This window comes from Labeo rohita, chromosome 4, assembly GCF_022985175.1.
Source record: "Labeo rohita strain BAU-BD-2019 chromosome 4, IGBB_LRoh.1.0, whole genome shotgun sequence".
NCBI lineage: Eukaryota > Metazoa > Chordata > Actinopteri > Cypriniformes > Cyprinidae > Labeo > Labeo rohita.
The window spans coordinates 19655561-19670670 of record NC_066872.1 but is presented as its reverse complement, the minus strand read 5'-3'; the positions used below and the strand labels follow the sequence as shown (position 1 = coordinate 19670670).

At 42.0% G+C, this 15110-nt stretch overlaps 1 protein-coding gene across 2 annotated transcripts in view; it reads left to right on the top strand.

Moving 5' to 3' along the window:
• Nucleotides 1-14147, top strand: part of LOC127164163 (protein NLRC3) — a 77087-nt gene extending 62940 nt beyond the window's left edge. For both annotated transcript variants that reach the window (XM_051107938.1, XM_051107937.1), the window contains exons 8-10: nt 1257-1430; nt 13171-13217; nt 13304-14147. In XM_051107938.1, coding sequence (XP_050963895.1) covers nt 1257-1430; nt 13171-13217; nt 13304-13821 — 739 coding nt within the window. In that variant the 3' untranslated portion in view covers nt 13822-14147. The remainder of the gene's footprint in view (nt 1-1256; nt 1431-13170; nt 13218-13303) is intronic.
• Nucleotides 14148-15110: the final 963 nt, after the last annotated feature.

Genomic DNA, 15110 nt, shown 5'->3' with positions numbered 1-15110 from the left:
CATTTGCAGCTAGAATAGTCATTTACCACATTAACAATCTATAGAGTGTATTTATGATTAGTTTAAAGTTATCTTCATTGAAAAAAAACAGTGTTTTTCTTTCAAAAATAAGGAAATTTCTAAGTGACCCCAAACTTTTGAACGGTAGTGTACATGCCACATGTAAATAGTATGTGATGCGATCTGGGAAAACCCGTTGGATGTTGCACTGGGGCGTTTTCAGGAAATTCGAAAAATAGGTTGTCTTTTTTTTGTCAAAATTAGGTTTTCATTAAATTATCATTCTATAACGTCTTGTCTATCATCTCTGAAAATATATTGGTGAAATTCACATGTTTAGTGCTGAAAAATAGCCATTTATTGCAACAAGCAGGAATTACTGTGTCGTTCTCTTATGCTAAGTACACGCTGCTGAGGTGCTTTCCCTTAACACCACAAAAACAGTTAACCTATCAAAATAAACCACGTAACATATTTAGTAAAGACATATCAATTCACATTCTCTGTGTAAACTACGGCATGCAAAGTTTTTTATTTATTTTTTTAATATTGTCAGATGGCAGAGTGCAACAACTTGACAGACAGCTCTCGTTAAACCCGTAAAGTGAAAGTTGTCTCACTTTGAAGCCGTTTTTCTCAAAACTCCATTTCTGAAAATCATCAACTTTGGGTACGTTCAAGCTGTGAACAAAATAAAAACAGAAAGAGCTTGAACCCCGCTTTCATATGGTATCAAAACCTAAGAAAAGTCAAATTTCACCATGTGTTGGGTTTTCCTAGATTGTATCACATATGCATTGTTGAATTTTCTTATCAGAAATACAGAGTTATTGTGGAATTATGCAGCCTTTAAGCCTATAAGACTTTCAGTTCTTCAGTGGGTGGAAATAATACACAAAAGGCCATTTCAGTTTCACCTGTTAGTCCCTGTCTTACATGATTAATACAATAGAGAGAGAGAGAGAGAGAGAAGAAAATATATGAAATGACAAAATAGATGAAAACAGAAAGTGATGTTACACAGTGTTTTTAAGTGATGTTTTCCAGTAACAACTCCACTAGACAGCCATTTCCATCATTTAATTTATAATGTGTAATTTACAATGGCATTTCAGATTTTTTTTTTCATATACATATACGCCATTTAACACTGACCTTAAGACATTACCATATAAGAATAATTCATGGCTGAAATGGGTATAAATGTGTGGAAGAGATTTGTCTGATTGTCACGTGGACTATTGCTGTGTTTTCAGATTGTCTGGCTGTATGGTGACAGAGAAAGGCTGTCGTTATGTGTTTTCAGCTCTGAGTTCAAACCCCTCACACCTGAGAGAGCTGGATCTGAGCTACAATCACCCAGGAGATTCAGGAGTCAAACTACTCACTGAAAAACTGCTGGATTCATCCTGCTCACTGGACAAACTGAAGTATGTCTAGCAGGAACATTTTACATTTTTTTGCTATTTCAACTTCTCTATATATATATATATATATATATATATATATATATATATATAAATGCTTATGAGCAATTAACATTCATATCCTAAATACGGCACACTCCCCGTTCTTGCAATATTCGTGTTTATGTTCCTGAGTAAAGTCTGCATGCACCAAATTCTGAGAAGAACAAATAATATGCTAGTAGACAGCAATCCATATAAGAAGTCTGGTGTGGGAGGTGGATCTAACTTTTGTCCAGGTTGACACAACATTTCTTGTTTATCTGTCTTCACAAACTGCCCTGAAATACAATTTTAAAATCAACAATGATTGTTAGAAATATAACATGAGTCTCTTACATTCACAGTGCTCAGTGCTTTTTTTCTCATTATGTTGGACCCCCCTGTAGGTTGCTGTATACCAAGTGTCCTCAATGCAGAGTTAAATGAGATGGCCTTGTAGGGCATACAAGATAAAAAAATATATTTATTCAGTATTCAAAACTTAATAAATGGTAATGTATGTTTGAGGTTTTACTTTCTAGTCAGATGGTTCATAGCACATTGGAGATGCTCTTCAACAGGAGGTCCGCTCCAACTCTACTGCAGTACTGCCATCAGCATGGAAGAATCTAATGTTAGAAACATAAACAATTTGTAACAGAGCCAACAATATGTAATATATAAGGTCAGCATTATTAGAAATAAACAAACTGGAATATGGGTGAAATGCAGAAAAGAGAACAATATGAAGAATATTTAAATTTAGAAATCTATATACAGTATCACAGTATGTGTTGGAAGTCAAATCCTTCTTAAAATAACTAATAAATAACTTACTGATGCTCCTGAAAATCACAGTACAATTTTTTTCAATATATTTTTTACCATGATCAAAACGTGTTTGAAATCGTTTTAGCTCATTTTCATGAACCGTGTAAGTGAAGTCACCGATTAACAGTACAGCCCATACTTTCAGGTTAAATAACGCTAGTTAACTTCCATTCATCCATTGACAAATTGCCAGCAATATTTACAAAACTATAAAAACCTGTAATCTACACATAATATGTGATTAAAAGCAAAAACTTTATGAAATAAGAGCTAAAGTCTATAGCCTAGATCTTACAGTTAGCCTAACGGCTGAGATGCTAACTTTTTCCGAAGACGATAAACCATTTCTATAAAGTAAATATTCAACAGAAACATGTCTATTACATGTAAGAAAGTGTCAGGAACCACAATATGTATTATATTTGTAATTTTAGGGACAAAACTTACCGTAAAGCAATGCAACAGACGGAGACTCGCCGCTTGTCAGTTAAGCTGCTTCCTCGTTTCCATGGTTACTCTCTCTCCACTCCAGTTTAAATGCAACTCGAATTTAAAATGTATTAAAATGTATTATTTATTTCATTTAAAATGCAGCGTTTACATAAATACATCATTGAAGTACAATGTACAGATGTCAGAATGACAGATAAAATGTCCTGGACTTGATAACGTATTGTGTAAGTGGATAGTGTAGGCCTTACTAACTGTAAATGGAATGAGAATATGAAAGCAGTATTAGGCAGAGAATGTAAAACTATTTTTGAAGTCAGTATAACAGGTTATAATATAAAATATTAAATAATATAATATACTATAATATAATGATAGCTTTAGAATATTTATTTATTTACTTATTTAACCATCTAGCAAAAAACATATCAGAAATGGTAAACATAGTGTAGAATAAGAGTAGGCTATCTATTGCAAAACACATTAAATACAAACATACCGTACAGTGGGAGTTTGTATTTTGGTACTGTCATGACGTTTGTAAAAAATAAATAAATAAATATTTTTTAAAGATTTACCCATCATTTACCCCTTCCCTGCCTTTCATTTGTTTACACCACAGACTGGTTTACACTCTGAGCTCGTGATGACAATTAACTAATTGAAACAACAATAATTGAAAGTGGATTATTAGATTCGAATATGCTGTATCAATTAAATGAGCAAAGACAACTGAAAGTAAGGATTCACATTAGTTTTACTGATATTTTTACACAAACAGAACATAGTTTTTGCAAGGTTGTATTTGGGTAGTTTCCTGACGTTTTTAAAATGTCTTATTCCAACGTGCATATTACGTTATTTTAACACCTGAATAAAACATCCCCCGAAAGTTGCAGTTTGGTCTGGTTTCATTTTCGTAGTAGACAAACATGATATTTAAGTTTTTTGACTACTTAAAGAAAACGTACCAGGTTGGTATTTTTACTACGTTTCTAAAACGTTTTATTTTGGTTACATTATTTTATAATTTTTAGCTTTAGTTATGTATATGTGAATAACAAGGTTCGGGAGGAGCGCGTCAGATACCTAGCCTAATTACCACAAGAGGAGCTCACTCAAGTTAATCAACGCTACAATTTAAATACAGCTGAACTTGCCTCTATCCATTTAATGGTTTATCAGCATCTCGTTCACCCGTCTGCTACCATGACGCAAAGACAAACTTCCCCGTCTGAAGACAATTTCGACTCTCCTCCGGCCGGCCCCAGGACTGTGCCTTTCCCGTATGTCGCCCCAAGCGAGCCCCAGGCCCCATCTCGCAGCCGCAACTCGGTCCGAACGGCCACGCGTCGCCCAAGACGCCTCGGCCTACCCTCGCCTCCTCCGGCAAGAACCCCAGCCGACTCCACAGCATCCTCCTATCGATCGGTCAGACCAACAATTCCGCCCATAGAGAAAAAGACTATGGCGAGTCAGAATCTGGCGCTGGCCAAATCCGATGTTCAGCCTTAACGCAAATTAAACAAAACAGAGCTTCATGAATCGTACAAAAATCTGCAACCAACTTACCGCTCCCCCGAGCCCTCTTAAGACTCAAAGGTGACCAAAAGGAAAAACAAACCTTCGTTCGCGCCGACGCCACTGTTTTGCTCCTGTTTAGGGCAAATATCAGCCACAGCTCAACCCTCCACAGCGGCTCCGCCTGCAGCCCAAGTGAGCGATTGGCCGCTTCCTCTGCCAATCCCAGCCCCGCCGCCAGTCTCTTTTAGCTCGAAGCTTTCAGCCCAAGTAAGCGCTTGGTCACAACGTCTACTAGACTCCGCTCCGCTACCTGCCACGTCCAACTCGGAGCTCACAGCTCAAGCGAGCCCTTGGCCGCACTGGCCGCCATTCACAGCCCCGCCTCCCGCCCATGTTAGCGCGGGGCTCGCAGCCCAAGCGAGTGCTCGGCTGCACCGGCCGTCACTCGCAGCCCAAGCGAGCTAACACTGCCAAATACAGCCCCGCCGCCAGCTTCCTTCAAAGTTTCATCACGTCTGCTTCGTTTCTGAGTTCTCCTATAGTATACCAAAGACTTGTCACTCGTACAGTTTTAAATTGGGAAAAATGCAATGCATCATGGCCTTCTCAACGAAAGAGCCATTCGTTGATCACTAAAGTCAACGCGTCACTGCAGCTGCAGTTAGAAGTCCCGGTTGCTATAGAAACAGTCAGCGTTCTGAGACCTGCGCTTAGTACTGCGCATGCGCACTGGCTCATCTAGCCTGAAAAAAAACAAAAACTTTTAATGCTATTGGAGCATAAGGAACAATATTTATGAGGCAGTTCTCATCAGATTTCATTGGTGATTTTAAACATGAAATTTTATTGTAAGCTTGATGAACAGTTTTTGAAAATGTGACGTTTCCCCATTCAAAGATATAGGAGCTGCACTTGCCTGCCCAAGAGGCATTATAAACGATGGCCGCCAAGCGAAATGACTTGCCGTAAAGGGACTTTGGTTTTCCATCGCATTCAGTCATCCCACCGAAATCATCCATTCAGCCTTCCCCATAGGTGACGCAAGCTGCATTTCTATGCATACCGCAAACCTTTATTTGCAAACGTGCAGTACAAGTCACTAAGTGGGATTTGGGATATGATGGCTCGAGAAATTCTACCTTGCCGTCCATCTAATTTGCGGTTGCAAAGCAGCCCCAAAATTTTCGACATGCTATCAGAAGCCATTTGCTGGATCCTATCAAACAATTACCTTATTCAACTCCTAGACAATTTCCTCGTCATTTCACCTCCCAACGCAATCCCAGCTGCCCATATCCTCACAAAGCAAAGCTTGGGATCCCCATCGCTCCACAAAAAAAAAAATAAATAAAAAAAATAAAAAAATTCAGGTATCCCTGCCTAAAGAAAAGATCGATAGAATAATCCTCGTCTCCTCCACCCCCCTCGCCAGCCCAAGCTGTTCCAACACGAACTCCTCTGTCGGCTCGGGCACCTAAATTTCACCATGTGCATCATTACGCAAGGCTGTCCCTTCATCTTGCACCCCCTCATTTGTGTACAACGTTCCTTAAACCCTGAAATCACTCTTTTATAACAACCTCGTTTCGTCTCCCGTCGATGTCCAACTATTTACAGATGCAGCTGGCTTCGAGGGGTTTTACCAAGGTCGCTGGTCCACGTCTCCATGGCTCCCCTATCTGCAGGGCTCCCCCAGTCCTCAGCCCTCCCCCTCATGGTAGCAGCATACCTGTGGGGAAGCGAATGGGCTTCTAAAAGCATCTTAGTGTGTTGCGACAATGCAGCAGCCATGCAGTGCACTAATAAAGGCCGTTTTCATTCTCCTACCCTCACGCTTCTCAAATTCAAGATGCTGGCTCCAGAGGCGGACTAGGTTTTTAAATTTGATCCAAATACCAACCCCACCGTCTCAGGTTTAACAGTACTCAATAACGAAACAATTTCTTTTTAACCAAACAAGCAAGACAGACAAGCCAAAAGAGGCCATCTCATCTACGTCTTCAACCTCCCTTCTCCAGACCAACCATCAGTCTGTCCTCGAAACCAAAAACATGTCATTCGCTTCTGGTTCCAAAAACTCCTCAAATCCGTTCTGCAATTGTCAGGTATTCCAGCAGGAAAATTCTCCAGCCACGCTTTTCGCATTGGGGCAACAACATCAGCAGCCCAGGACGGCCTCTCCAAACAGCACATCCAAACCCTAGGAAGATGGTCATCTGAAGCCTTCCAAAGCTAATCCAGAACTAACCAGTCCCACATAAAAAGAAGCTCACCAAACCCTCATTGGCCGACAAACCATGTAAAGTAATCTTCCCACGTCTCTTCCCCCCGCCTGGTGCAACGCCTGGAGTCTTGATCTCCCATCAGTCGCTGCGAGAGCCCTCCCAGGCGGGTTTGCCTTTCTCCCTCCCTGCCCGGCAGGCCAAACTCCTCGTCTCTTCCCCCCCGCCTGGTGCAATGCCCGGAGTCTTGATCCCTCAGCAGTTGCCACGAGAGCCCTCCCAGGTGGGTTTGCCTTTGTCCGTCCTTGCCTGGCAGGCCAAACTCCATGTCTCTTCCCCCCGCCTGGTGCAACGCCTGGAGTCTTGATCTCCCAGCAGTTGCCACGAGAGCCCTCCCAGGCGGGTTTGCCTTTGTCCGTCCTTGCCTGGCAGGCCAAACTCCACATCTCTTCCCCCCGCCTGGTGCAACGCCTGGAGTCTTGATCTCCCAGCAGTTGCCGCGAGAGCCCTCCCAGGCGGGTTTGCCTTTCTCCCTCCTCGCCTGATGGGGCAATCTCCACTTCTCTTTCCCCCGCCTGGTGCAATGCCTGGAGTCTTGATCTCCCAGCAGTTGCCGTGAGAGCCCTCCCAGGCGGGTGTTCCTTCCTTCTAGCCTGCCCGGTGAGAGCCCTCCCGGTCAGGCCTCCATACTTGCTGCCCGCAAGCGAGGCTCACCCATCCGATGCCATGAGTCTTGATCTCCCATTGGATGTCTCGAGAGTCCTCCTGAATGGGCGCCCCAAACCATGCATTCCAACATCAGCGGGCGGCAGGGCCTACCCATCCGTAGCCTCAAAACGGGAGTATGTAGGCTCCTCCGGCCTGCCAACCAGGCGACTTCTCGATCGTCAGCCTCCGCCAGATCTTAGCGCCTATTTTGGGGGGGTCTTCACTCCGGCGGCTGTCCTCCACTCTATTGCTTCTTGGGGGGTTCTCTGGGTTCGGGCCATTCCCGAGCTCGGAGCCCTTCCCCGGACAGCACGCCAAATATGCATTACTATACTCCGGCTAATTATATGTAAGCGTGAACTCGTGAAATGATGTTTTATTAACAAGGTTCGGGAGGAGCGCGTCAGATACCTAGCCTAATTACCACAAGAGGAGCTCACTCAAGTTAATCAACGCTACAATTTAAATACAGCTGAACTTGCCTGTATCCATTTGATGGTTTATCAGCATCCCACCACCACCCCATCTCCTCACTCCTCACACGAGTTCTCACTACACCTAGGGGGGTTCTCTGGGTTCGGGCCATTCCCGAGCTCGGAGCCCTTCCCCGGACAGCACGCCAAATATGCATTACTATACTCCGGCTAATTAAATGTAAGCGTGAACTCGTGAAATATATATATATATATATATATATATATATATATATATATGCGCAAGTGATTACATATGTGGATGTGCGTGAACGTTTCAGGAAAGGAAGGAAGGAAGGAAAGGAAAGGACGTGACGTGGCCAAGTATGGTGACCCATACTTGGAATTTGTGCTCTGCATTTAACCCATCCAAGTGCACACACACAGTAGTGAGTAGTGAACAAACACGCACACACACACCGTGAACACACACGGAGCAGTAGGCAGCCATATTGCTATTGCTGCGGCACCTGGGGAGCAGTTGGGGGATCGGTGCCTTGCTCAAGGGACTCACCTCAGTCGTGGTATTGATGGTGGAGAGAGTGCTGGTTATTCACTCCCCCCAGCTTCAATGTCTGCCGGGATTGTTTGTTTTCTGATAACATGTTTTATTGATATCATATACATATTGTGTAGTTAACTATAAAGTTTACCCTGCTCTTCTCCCAGCTCACCAGAGACTTACTTTAATGTTTTTCGGGAGGAGAGGATGAATTTGCATCTTGTAAATCCCGCAGCTCGGATTCAGCGCAAACTAACATATAAATATAATTATATTTTCATAAAAATGTTCTTGCTACTTTCAGGCCTTATTCTCATTTCATATATAACTGTGATGTTATGCAAAACGACAAGCTTTAAAACACTTTTTTCTTACTGGTGAAAATTAGATGGTCAAATCTGTTTTCCCTCAGGTACATCACAGTGTAAGCTTCACAAACAATATTACTACATCATTTTCGTTAACATAGTCCATATCAACAACAAAAATAAATTTTTACTCTATATATTGGTTATTTTGGGAAAATCCCAGATATTTTGAGCAGTAGGATTATAAAAAATATGTGCTACTATAAAATTAAATTAAGTAGCCTATGTAAAATAAATAAATCTATTAGTACTTTTTTACTTAATTACATAAAAAACATACTTTTGTACTTTCACGTGAGTAAAATTGAAAAAGGAGGACTTTCACTTTTACTGGAGTAGTATTTTATTATACGTATCTCTACTTTTACTCAAGTACTTGACTTGTGTACTTCGTCCAGTACTGCGTTTGCACTCAAAAGTTCACACACATCCACATATGAAATCACTTGCATAAATGTATATACACAACTAAAGTATAGATATGCATAGATCAAGTTCATATGTATATGCAAGTATGTATAGGTGTGTCTGCATGCAGCGAGTTTATATGTATGTGTGTGTGGTGTTGTAGGTGTACATGCATGGATTGATTTTACAAGTATAAACCAGTGTCTATAGGTGTATGCATGCGTCAAGTTTATATGTATACACAAGTTATTCGCAAGGTTATATGCATTCATTACTAACATAAGATGCATTTCATATTAGTCTGCATGTGTATTACAAATATGTATCTGCCACACCAAAGAGACTACATGTCATGTCCGGTATTGTCACCATCATGCCAGAGCCCCCTCATGCCAAGCCTGCCAAGCCAAAGTCTGCTAAAGTCATGCCTGCCAAGCCAGAGCCCTCTCATGCCAAGGCTGCCAAGCCAAAACCTGCTCAAGTCATGTCCACCTGCTCAAGTCATGTCCACCAAACCACAGCCTGCTCACATCACGTCTTCTGCTCCAAGGCCTGCTTGTGTCTTCTGCTCCAAGGCCTGCTCACATCACGTCTGCCACTCCAGGGCCTGTTCACGCCATGCCTGCCTCTCCAGAGTCTGCACCTGTCTTGGCTGCCATACCCACAGAAAGTCAATTGATGGCTGATCCTCTGGTTTCAAGTCAGGTCAGAGCTGCACTTTCAGTTCCAAATCAAGTTACAGCTGTGTTTCCTGAGCCACGTCAAGTTACAGCTGTTATTTCTGAATCAAGTCAAGTCACAGCTGTTGTACCTGAGTCAAGCCAAGTCACAGCTGTTGTTCCTGAATCAAACGAAGTTACAGCTGTTGTTCCTGAATCAAGCCGCGTTGCAGCTGTTGTTCCTGAGTCAAGTCAGGTTACAGCTGTTGTTCCTAAGTCAAGCCACGTTACAGCTGTTGTTCCTGAATCAAGTCAAGTTACAGCTGGGTTGTCTGTTAAGCCAAGCCACAGCTGATCTTCATGAGCCAAGCCAAGTTACAGCAGATCTTCATGAGCCAAGTCAAGTTACTTCTGTTGTTCCTGAGTCAAGTCAATCCACAGCTGATCTTCATGAGCCAAGCCAAGTTACAGCAGATCTTCATGAGCCAAGTCAAGCTACTGCTGTTGTTCCCGAGTCAAGTGTTACGTCCCTGATGTAAAAGTCTAGGGTAAAGGAGTAACAGTGAAAAGTAAAAATAAAATTGGTTGGGGTGACTGCGTATGAGTCCCCTGCCCCACACGACAGACACATTCAATTCCAAATTAACTGGTATTTTATTGACAAAGGTATGATTAACAAAGTAGAATCTGGAAGCAAAATAGACTTCAGGAGGGGGAAAGGCCAAAACAACAAACAAAAGGACCCTCTAACTAGTTAGGGAGTAAAACTGTCTAAACTGACAACATAAAGAAAATTAACAACAGAAATGTACACTAACTCCCTAACTAAACCAAAAACAGGAGAAAAGAGATTCACAGAAATAAAATGGCACCCACCTCCCTACAGCTTCCAATACACAGGAACTCAAACAACAGATCAAAAAGGGCTACAATAAGCCGTAACTTGTAGATTTTACACAAGACCAAAGTCTGTGACACAACAAACAGCAACACAAGGCAGGCAAGGGGAACAGCACTCTGGAAGGCGAGCTTCAATGTGGCTGGCACGTTGAGCAACCTTTGTTTGCAACCTCAGCCCAGTAACGAGCAGCAGGTGAGAGCGATCACCTCCCTCTCCTCCACACCTGGTTGAGCAGCAGGTAGAGCAGACACACACAAAAAGAGAGAGACAAAAAACACACCACAGCATATAGCATCCAACAATATTATATAAATAACCACGGAACGTAACACAAGTCAAGTCACAGCTGACCTTCATGAGCCGAGTCAAGTCTCAGCTGATCCTCTAGAGCCTCGTCGTGTTTTAGCTGATCCTCTAGAATCTCGTCACATCTCAGCTGACCTCCTAGAGCCTCGTTACGTCTCAGCTGACCTCCCAGACCCTCGTCTCGTCTCAGCTGACCCCCCAGAGCCTCGTCACGTATCAGCTGACATCCCAGAGCCTCGTCACGTATCAGCTGACATCCCAGAGCCTTGTCAGGTCTTAGCCGTCCTTCCAAAGCCTCGCCAAGTCTCATCTTATCTCCCAAGCCATGCAGAGCCCACGCTCCCAAGCCACGCAGAGCCCACACTCTCTAACCTCACAGCTTCCACACCCTGAAGCCCGGCAGGCATCCCACTATCATCTGTGCTGCCTGTCATGGCGATCGCTATTTTAAGCATGTGGGCTACACACCATACTCCAGAGGCCTCGTCTGACCACGAGTCTGCTCCCGAGGCCTCATCTGACCACGAGTCTGCTCCCGAGGCCTCGTCTGTCCACGAGTCAGTGCCAGAGGTGTTAGCTTACACTGTAGATCCTCCAAAGGAGGCGGCGTCCATTCATGAACTCACTGCCACATCGGTCCACGAATCTGCTCCAGAGATCTTGTCTGACCATGAGTCTGCGTGAAAGGAAGTCCGGGGTTTAAATAGGGTCTCTGATTGGACACAGGTGATCAGTGCAATGGCTGATGGGGAATGTAGTCCGGGGTGTGGTGTAACAGTCAGTGTAATGTGAATGTCAGAGCGACCTCTGGTGGCGAGCAGACTGACGTTCAGTAACAGATTCGTGACAACAATTCTGCTTAGGGCACCCATTTGGCCAGCAGGGGCCCTGTTTACAAGCTACTTAAAACTGAAGGAAAGCAAGCAAAAGAGGGAAAACTCAAACAAACTAAAAGCAAACTGAATTGCTGCTAATTTGAAAGTGAAAGTAAAACTCGAACTATACTTAGGGAACATATTGCCATATTGATTTCCCTTCGATTTTTTTCCCTTAAATTTTCTTTAGTTGGTCTTATAAAGGTCTTAAAAAAGTCTTAAATTTACCCTCATAAAACCTGCAGAAACCCTGTTACAGTAAGTTCCTTGTGTGCATCAAGGCTAAGTTTCAAAGTTGAATGTTTATCAGCCATTAATTCAGTCTTCATTGTCTTCACAGTCCCATGATCATTCAGAAATCATTCTGATTTATTTTAGAAATCATTCTTAGTTTTTTAAATAGTAATAATATTTCAAAACAAATTATTAACCTACCTTACAACTGAATATTAAAACCCTAGAAACTACATGGATATGACCATGTATTGTCATGTACTACTTGACGATAAGGGTATGAATACAGCTGTTTCTGTATTGATTCAGCATGTGCACAGCAGTGGAGCACACTTCATTTAAATACAAAAAACAGAGTGGAAAAGCACATTTATGAGAGGGAGAGACATAGAGTGTGTATGTATGAATTACTTCCATTTTGCTGTGTTTATCATTTATCAGTGCAGCTGTGGATTTAATTAATTAAAAAAACAATGATGTTACAAACTCCTTGCAGAGAAAGATAATTAAGCTCTTCAGCGGTTAAAATATTTTACTGGTAAAATTGTGGGGCAGCGCTTAAGTTTCTGTGCAAGTGACTGAATGTATATGTGTGTGTGTGTGTGAACTACAGTGAAAACAGCACTTTAGTTTACAACACTTCTCATTCTTATTTTGATTTTTTGAAGGCAGAGAGTGTGTTGATTTGTGCAGTGATCACCTACCAGCAATGTGAAGATGATTTTTTTTTCTGAATATATGAGCTCAACTGTCTGCTCTGTCTGTAGTTATCAATGATCCTATAGTATGCAGTGTATAACTCAAGCTGTTACTAACAGCTGTTTCACTCAATCCTGCTGAGGAGAAATTCACTGCAGTCCCGAATCCAGATACACAGCCCTACTAGTAACCACACCATGTACCCTAGCAACTGCACAGCAACACCCTAGCAACCACCTTGTGTACTTTGGCAGCCACATAGCAACAGCCTAGCCACCACTCCAATTATCCTAGCAACCATATAGCAACACCCTAGCAACCACCCAGAATGTGTTATCAACCACACTCCAAGTATCCTAGCAACCATACAGCAACAGCCTAGCAACCACCCCAAGCACCTTAGCAACTCCATAGCAACATCCCAGAACATGTTATCAACATCATTGCAACCACCCAAGTACCCTGGCAACTACATGGCAACAGCCTAGCACCCCAGGTATCTTAGCAACTGCATAGCAACAGTTTGTTGACTGTCTGAATGTGTGTGTGGGTGTGTTTCTAGTGTGGATCATGGAGGAAAATCCAGGATTACAGCAGGACTGAAGAAATGTACGTCTACAAACACACACACACACACACACACACAGCTGTAGTGATTGTTGTTGTGTTATAAATGTGTCTGTTCTTGTGTTCAGATGCCTGTTTTCTCACACTGGATCCAAACACAGCAAACACTGAACTCATTCTGTCAGAAGAGAAAAGAAAGGTGACATTTGGGTATCAGTCGTATCCTGATCATCCAGACAGATTTGATGTGTATCCTCAGGTGTTGTGTAGAGAGAGTGTGTGTGGACGCTGTTACTGGGAGATTGAGTGGAGTGGAGATTATTTTGTGTGTATATCAGTGTCATATAAGGTCATCAGCAGAAAGGGACTGGGTGTTGAGTGTGTGTTTGGACATAATGATCAGTCCTGGAGTTTGATCTGCTATCCTGACAGATACTCATTCAGACACAATAACATACAGACTGATCTCCTTGTGAAGTCCATCAGTCATAGAATAGGAGTGTATGTGGATGTGAGTGCAGGAACTCTGTCCTTCTACAGCGTCTCTGACACAATGAGTCTCATCCACACAGAACAGACCACATTCACTCAGCCGCTCTATCCTGGGTTTACTGTTTGGTCTGGATCATCAGTGAAACTGTGTTGATGAATGAGAATAGACTGATGAGAGATTCTACCCATAATGCTTTGAGCTGATGATGAATCAGTAATAGGGAGATGTTATTGAGTCTCTTCATGACATTAATACTGCAGATCAACTTCTGTCACTCAAATAACAATAAATGTGTCAGAAATCCCCATATAGACAGAAACATCAGTGTGTGAATCTGTTTTTATTATCGTGTCTCATCAGTCATTTGTTTTATTACTGTCAAAATGTAAAATTGTCACAATCATGATTGATGAAGAAGATGTCATTAATTTCTCTCTATTGTTTTTGTACAGAAATAATAAAACACAATGACAAATCAAGTTGAGATCAGATTTTTAATTGATGTTTGTATCATGAATATAATCGATTCCTCACAAGACTGAAATGAGTTTCTGACATTATAAAATATGACATTAATCACAGCATTTAATAAAATACATTATTGTAACTACAGTAAAGCTGTATTAAATGATTATAAGATCTCTTTTAATAAGTGAAAGAAGCTGTCAGAATACATTTTAAAATATTTTAGTTGGATGTTTGTTGTCTTTACAGCATCTAGCATTTCTTCCAACTACCTCGAGCAAGATTCTGCACCTAGCACAATCTTCACCTGACAGTCAAGGGAGGTTACAGGACCCAATACAATTCCAGCAAGAAATCCAGGATCACTACGTTCAAATAGCAACAGATTCTATTTACATTGTAAAATAGTATTTTCTCTGCATAAATGTGAATAGTAGTTGGATGCTGTCCATTATAGTGCATTATGAAACAGCATAGCCATTACAGAGCATAAATGATCATTTTTATTAATGTTATTAAATGGATGCTTATACTGGGATAATAAAGCCCTCACTGTTACTTAGCTGTTAAAGGGATAGTTCACCCAAAAATGAAGATTTGATGTTTCTCTGCTTACCCCCTGGGCATCCAAGATGTAGGTGACTTTTGTTTCTTCAGTAGAACACAAACAAAGATTTTTACGCCAGAGTGCGTACACACGTCACGTGCCAGAAGCTCTGCATGTGCTCAGGACAGTAGGACATAGCAGTGAATCAGAGGTAAAAAATGATTTAAATACCTGTTCAGTTTCTTGCACAAACCAATCGTTCAGTGTCTTAGGACATCAGTGTATCATCCCGAGTTGCAGGGTTTAATTTGGTTTTGTTTGCTTATGTTTTTTTTACTCAAAGATTTGGAAGCCATGGACTGCCATTATACGACTGACAGACTGCAACGGTTTGTATTAAAAATCTTCATTTGTGTTCTGCTGAAGAAAC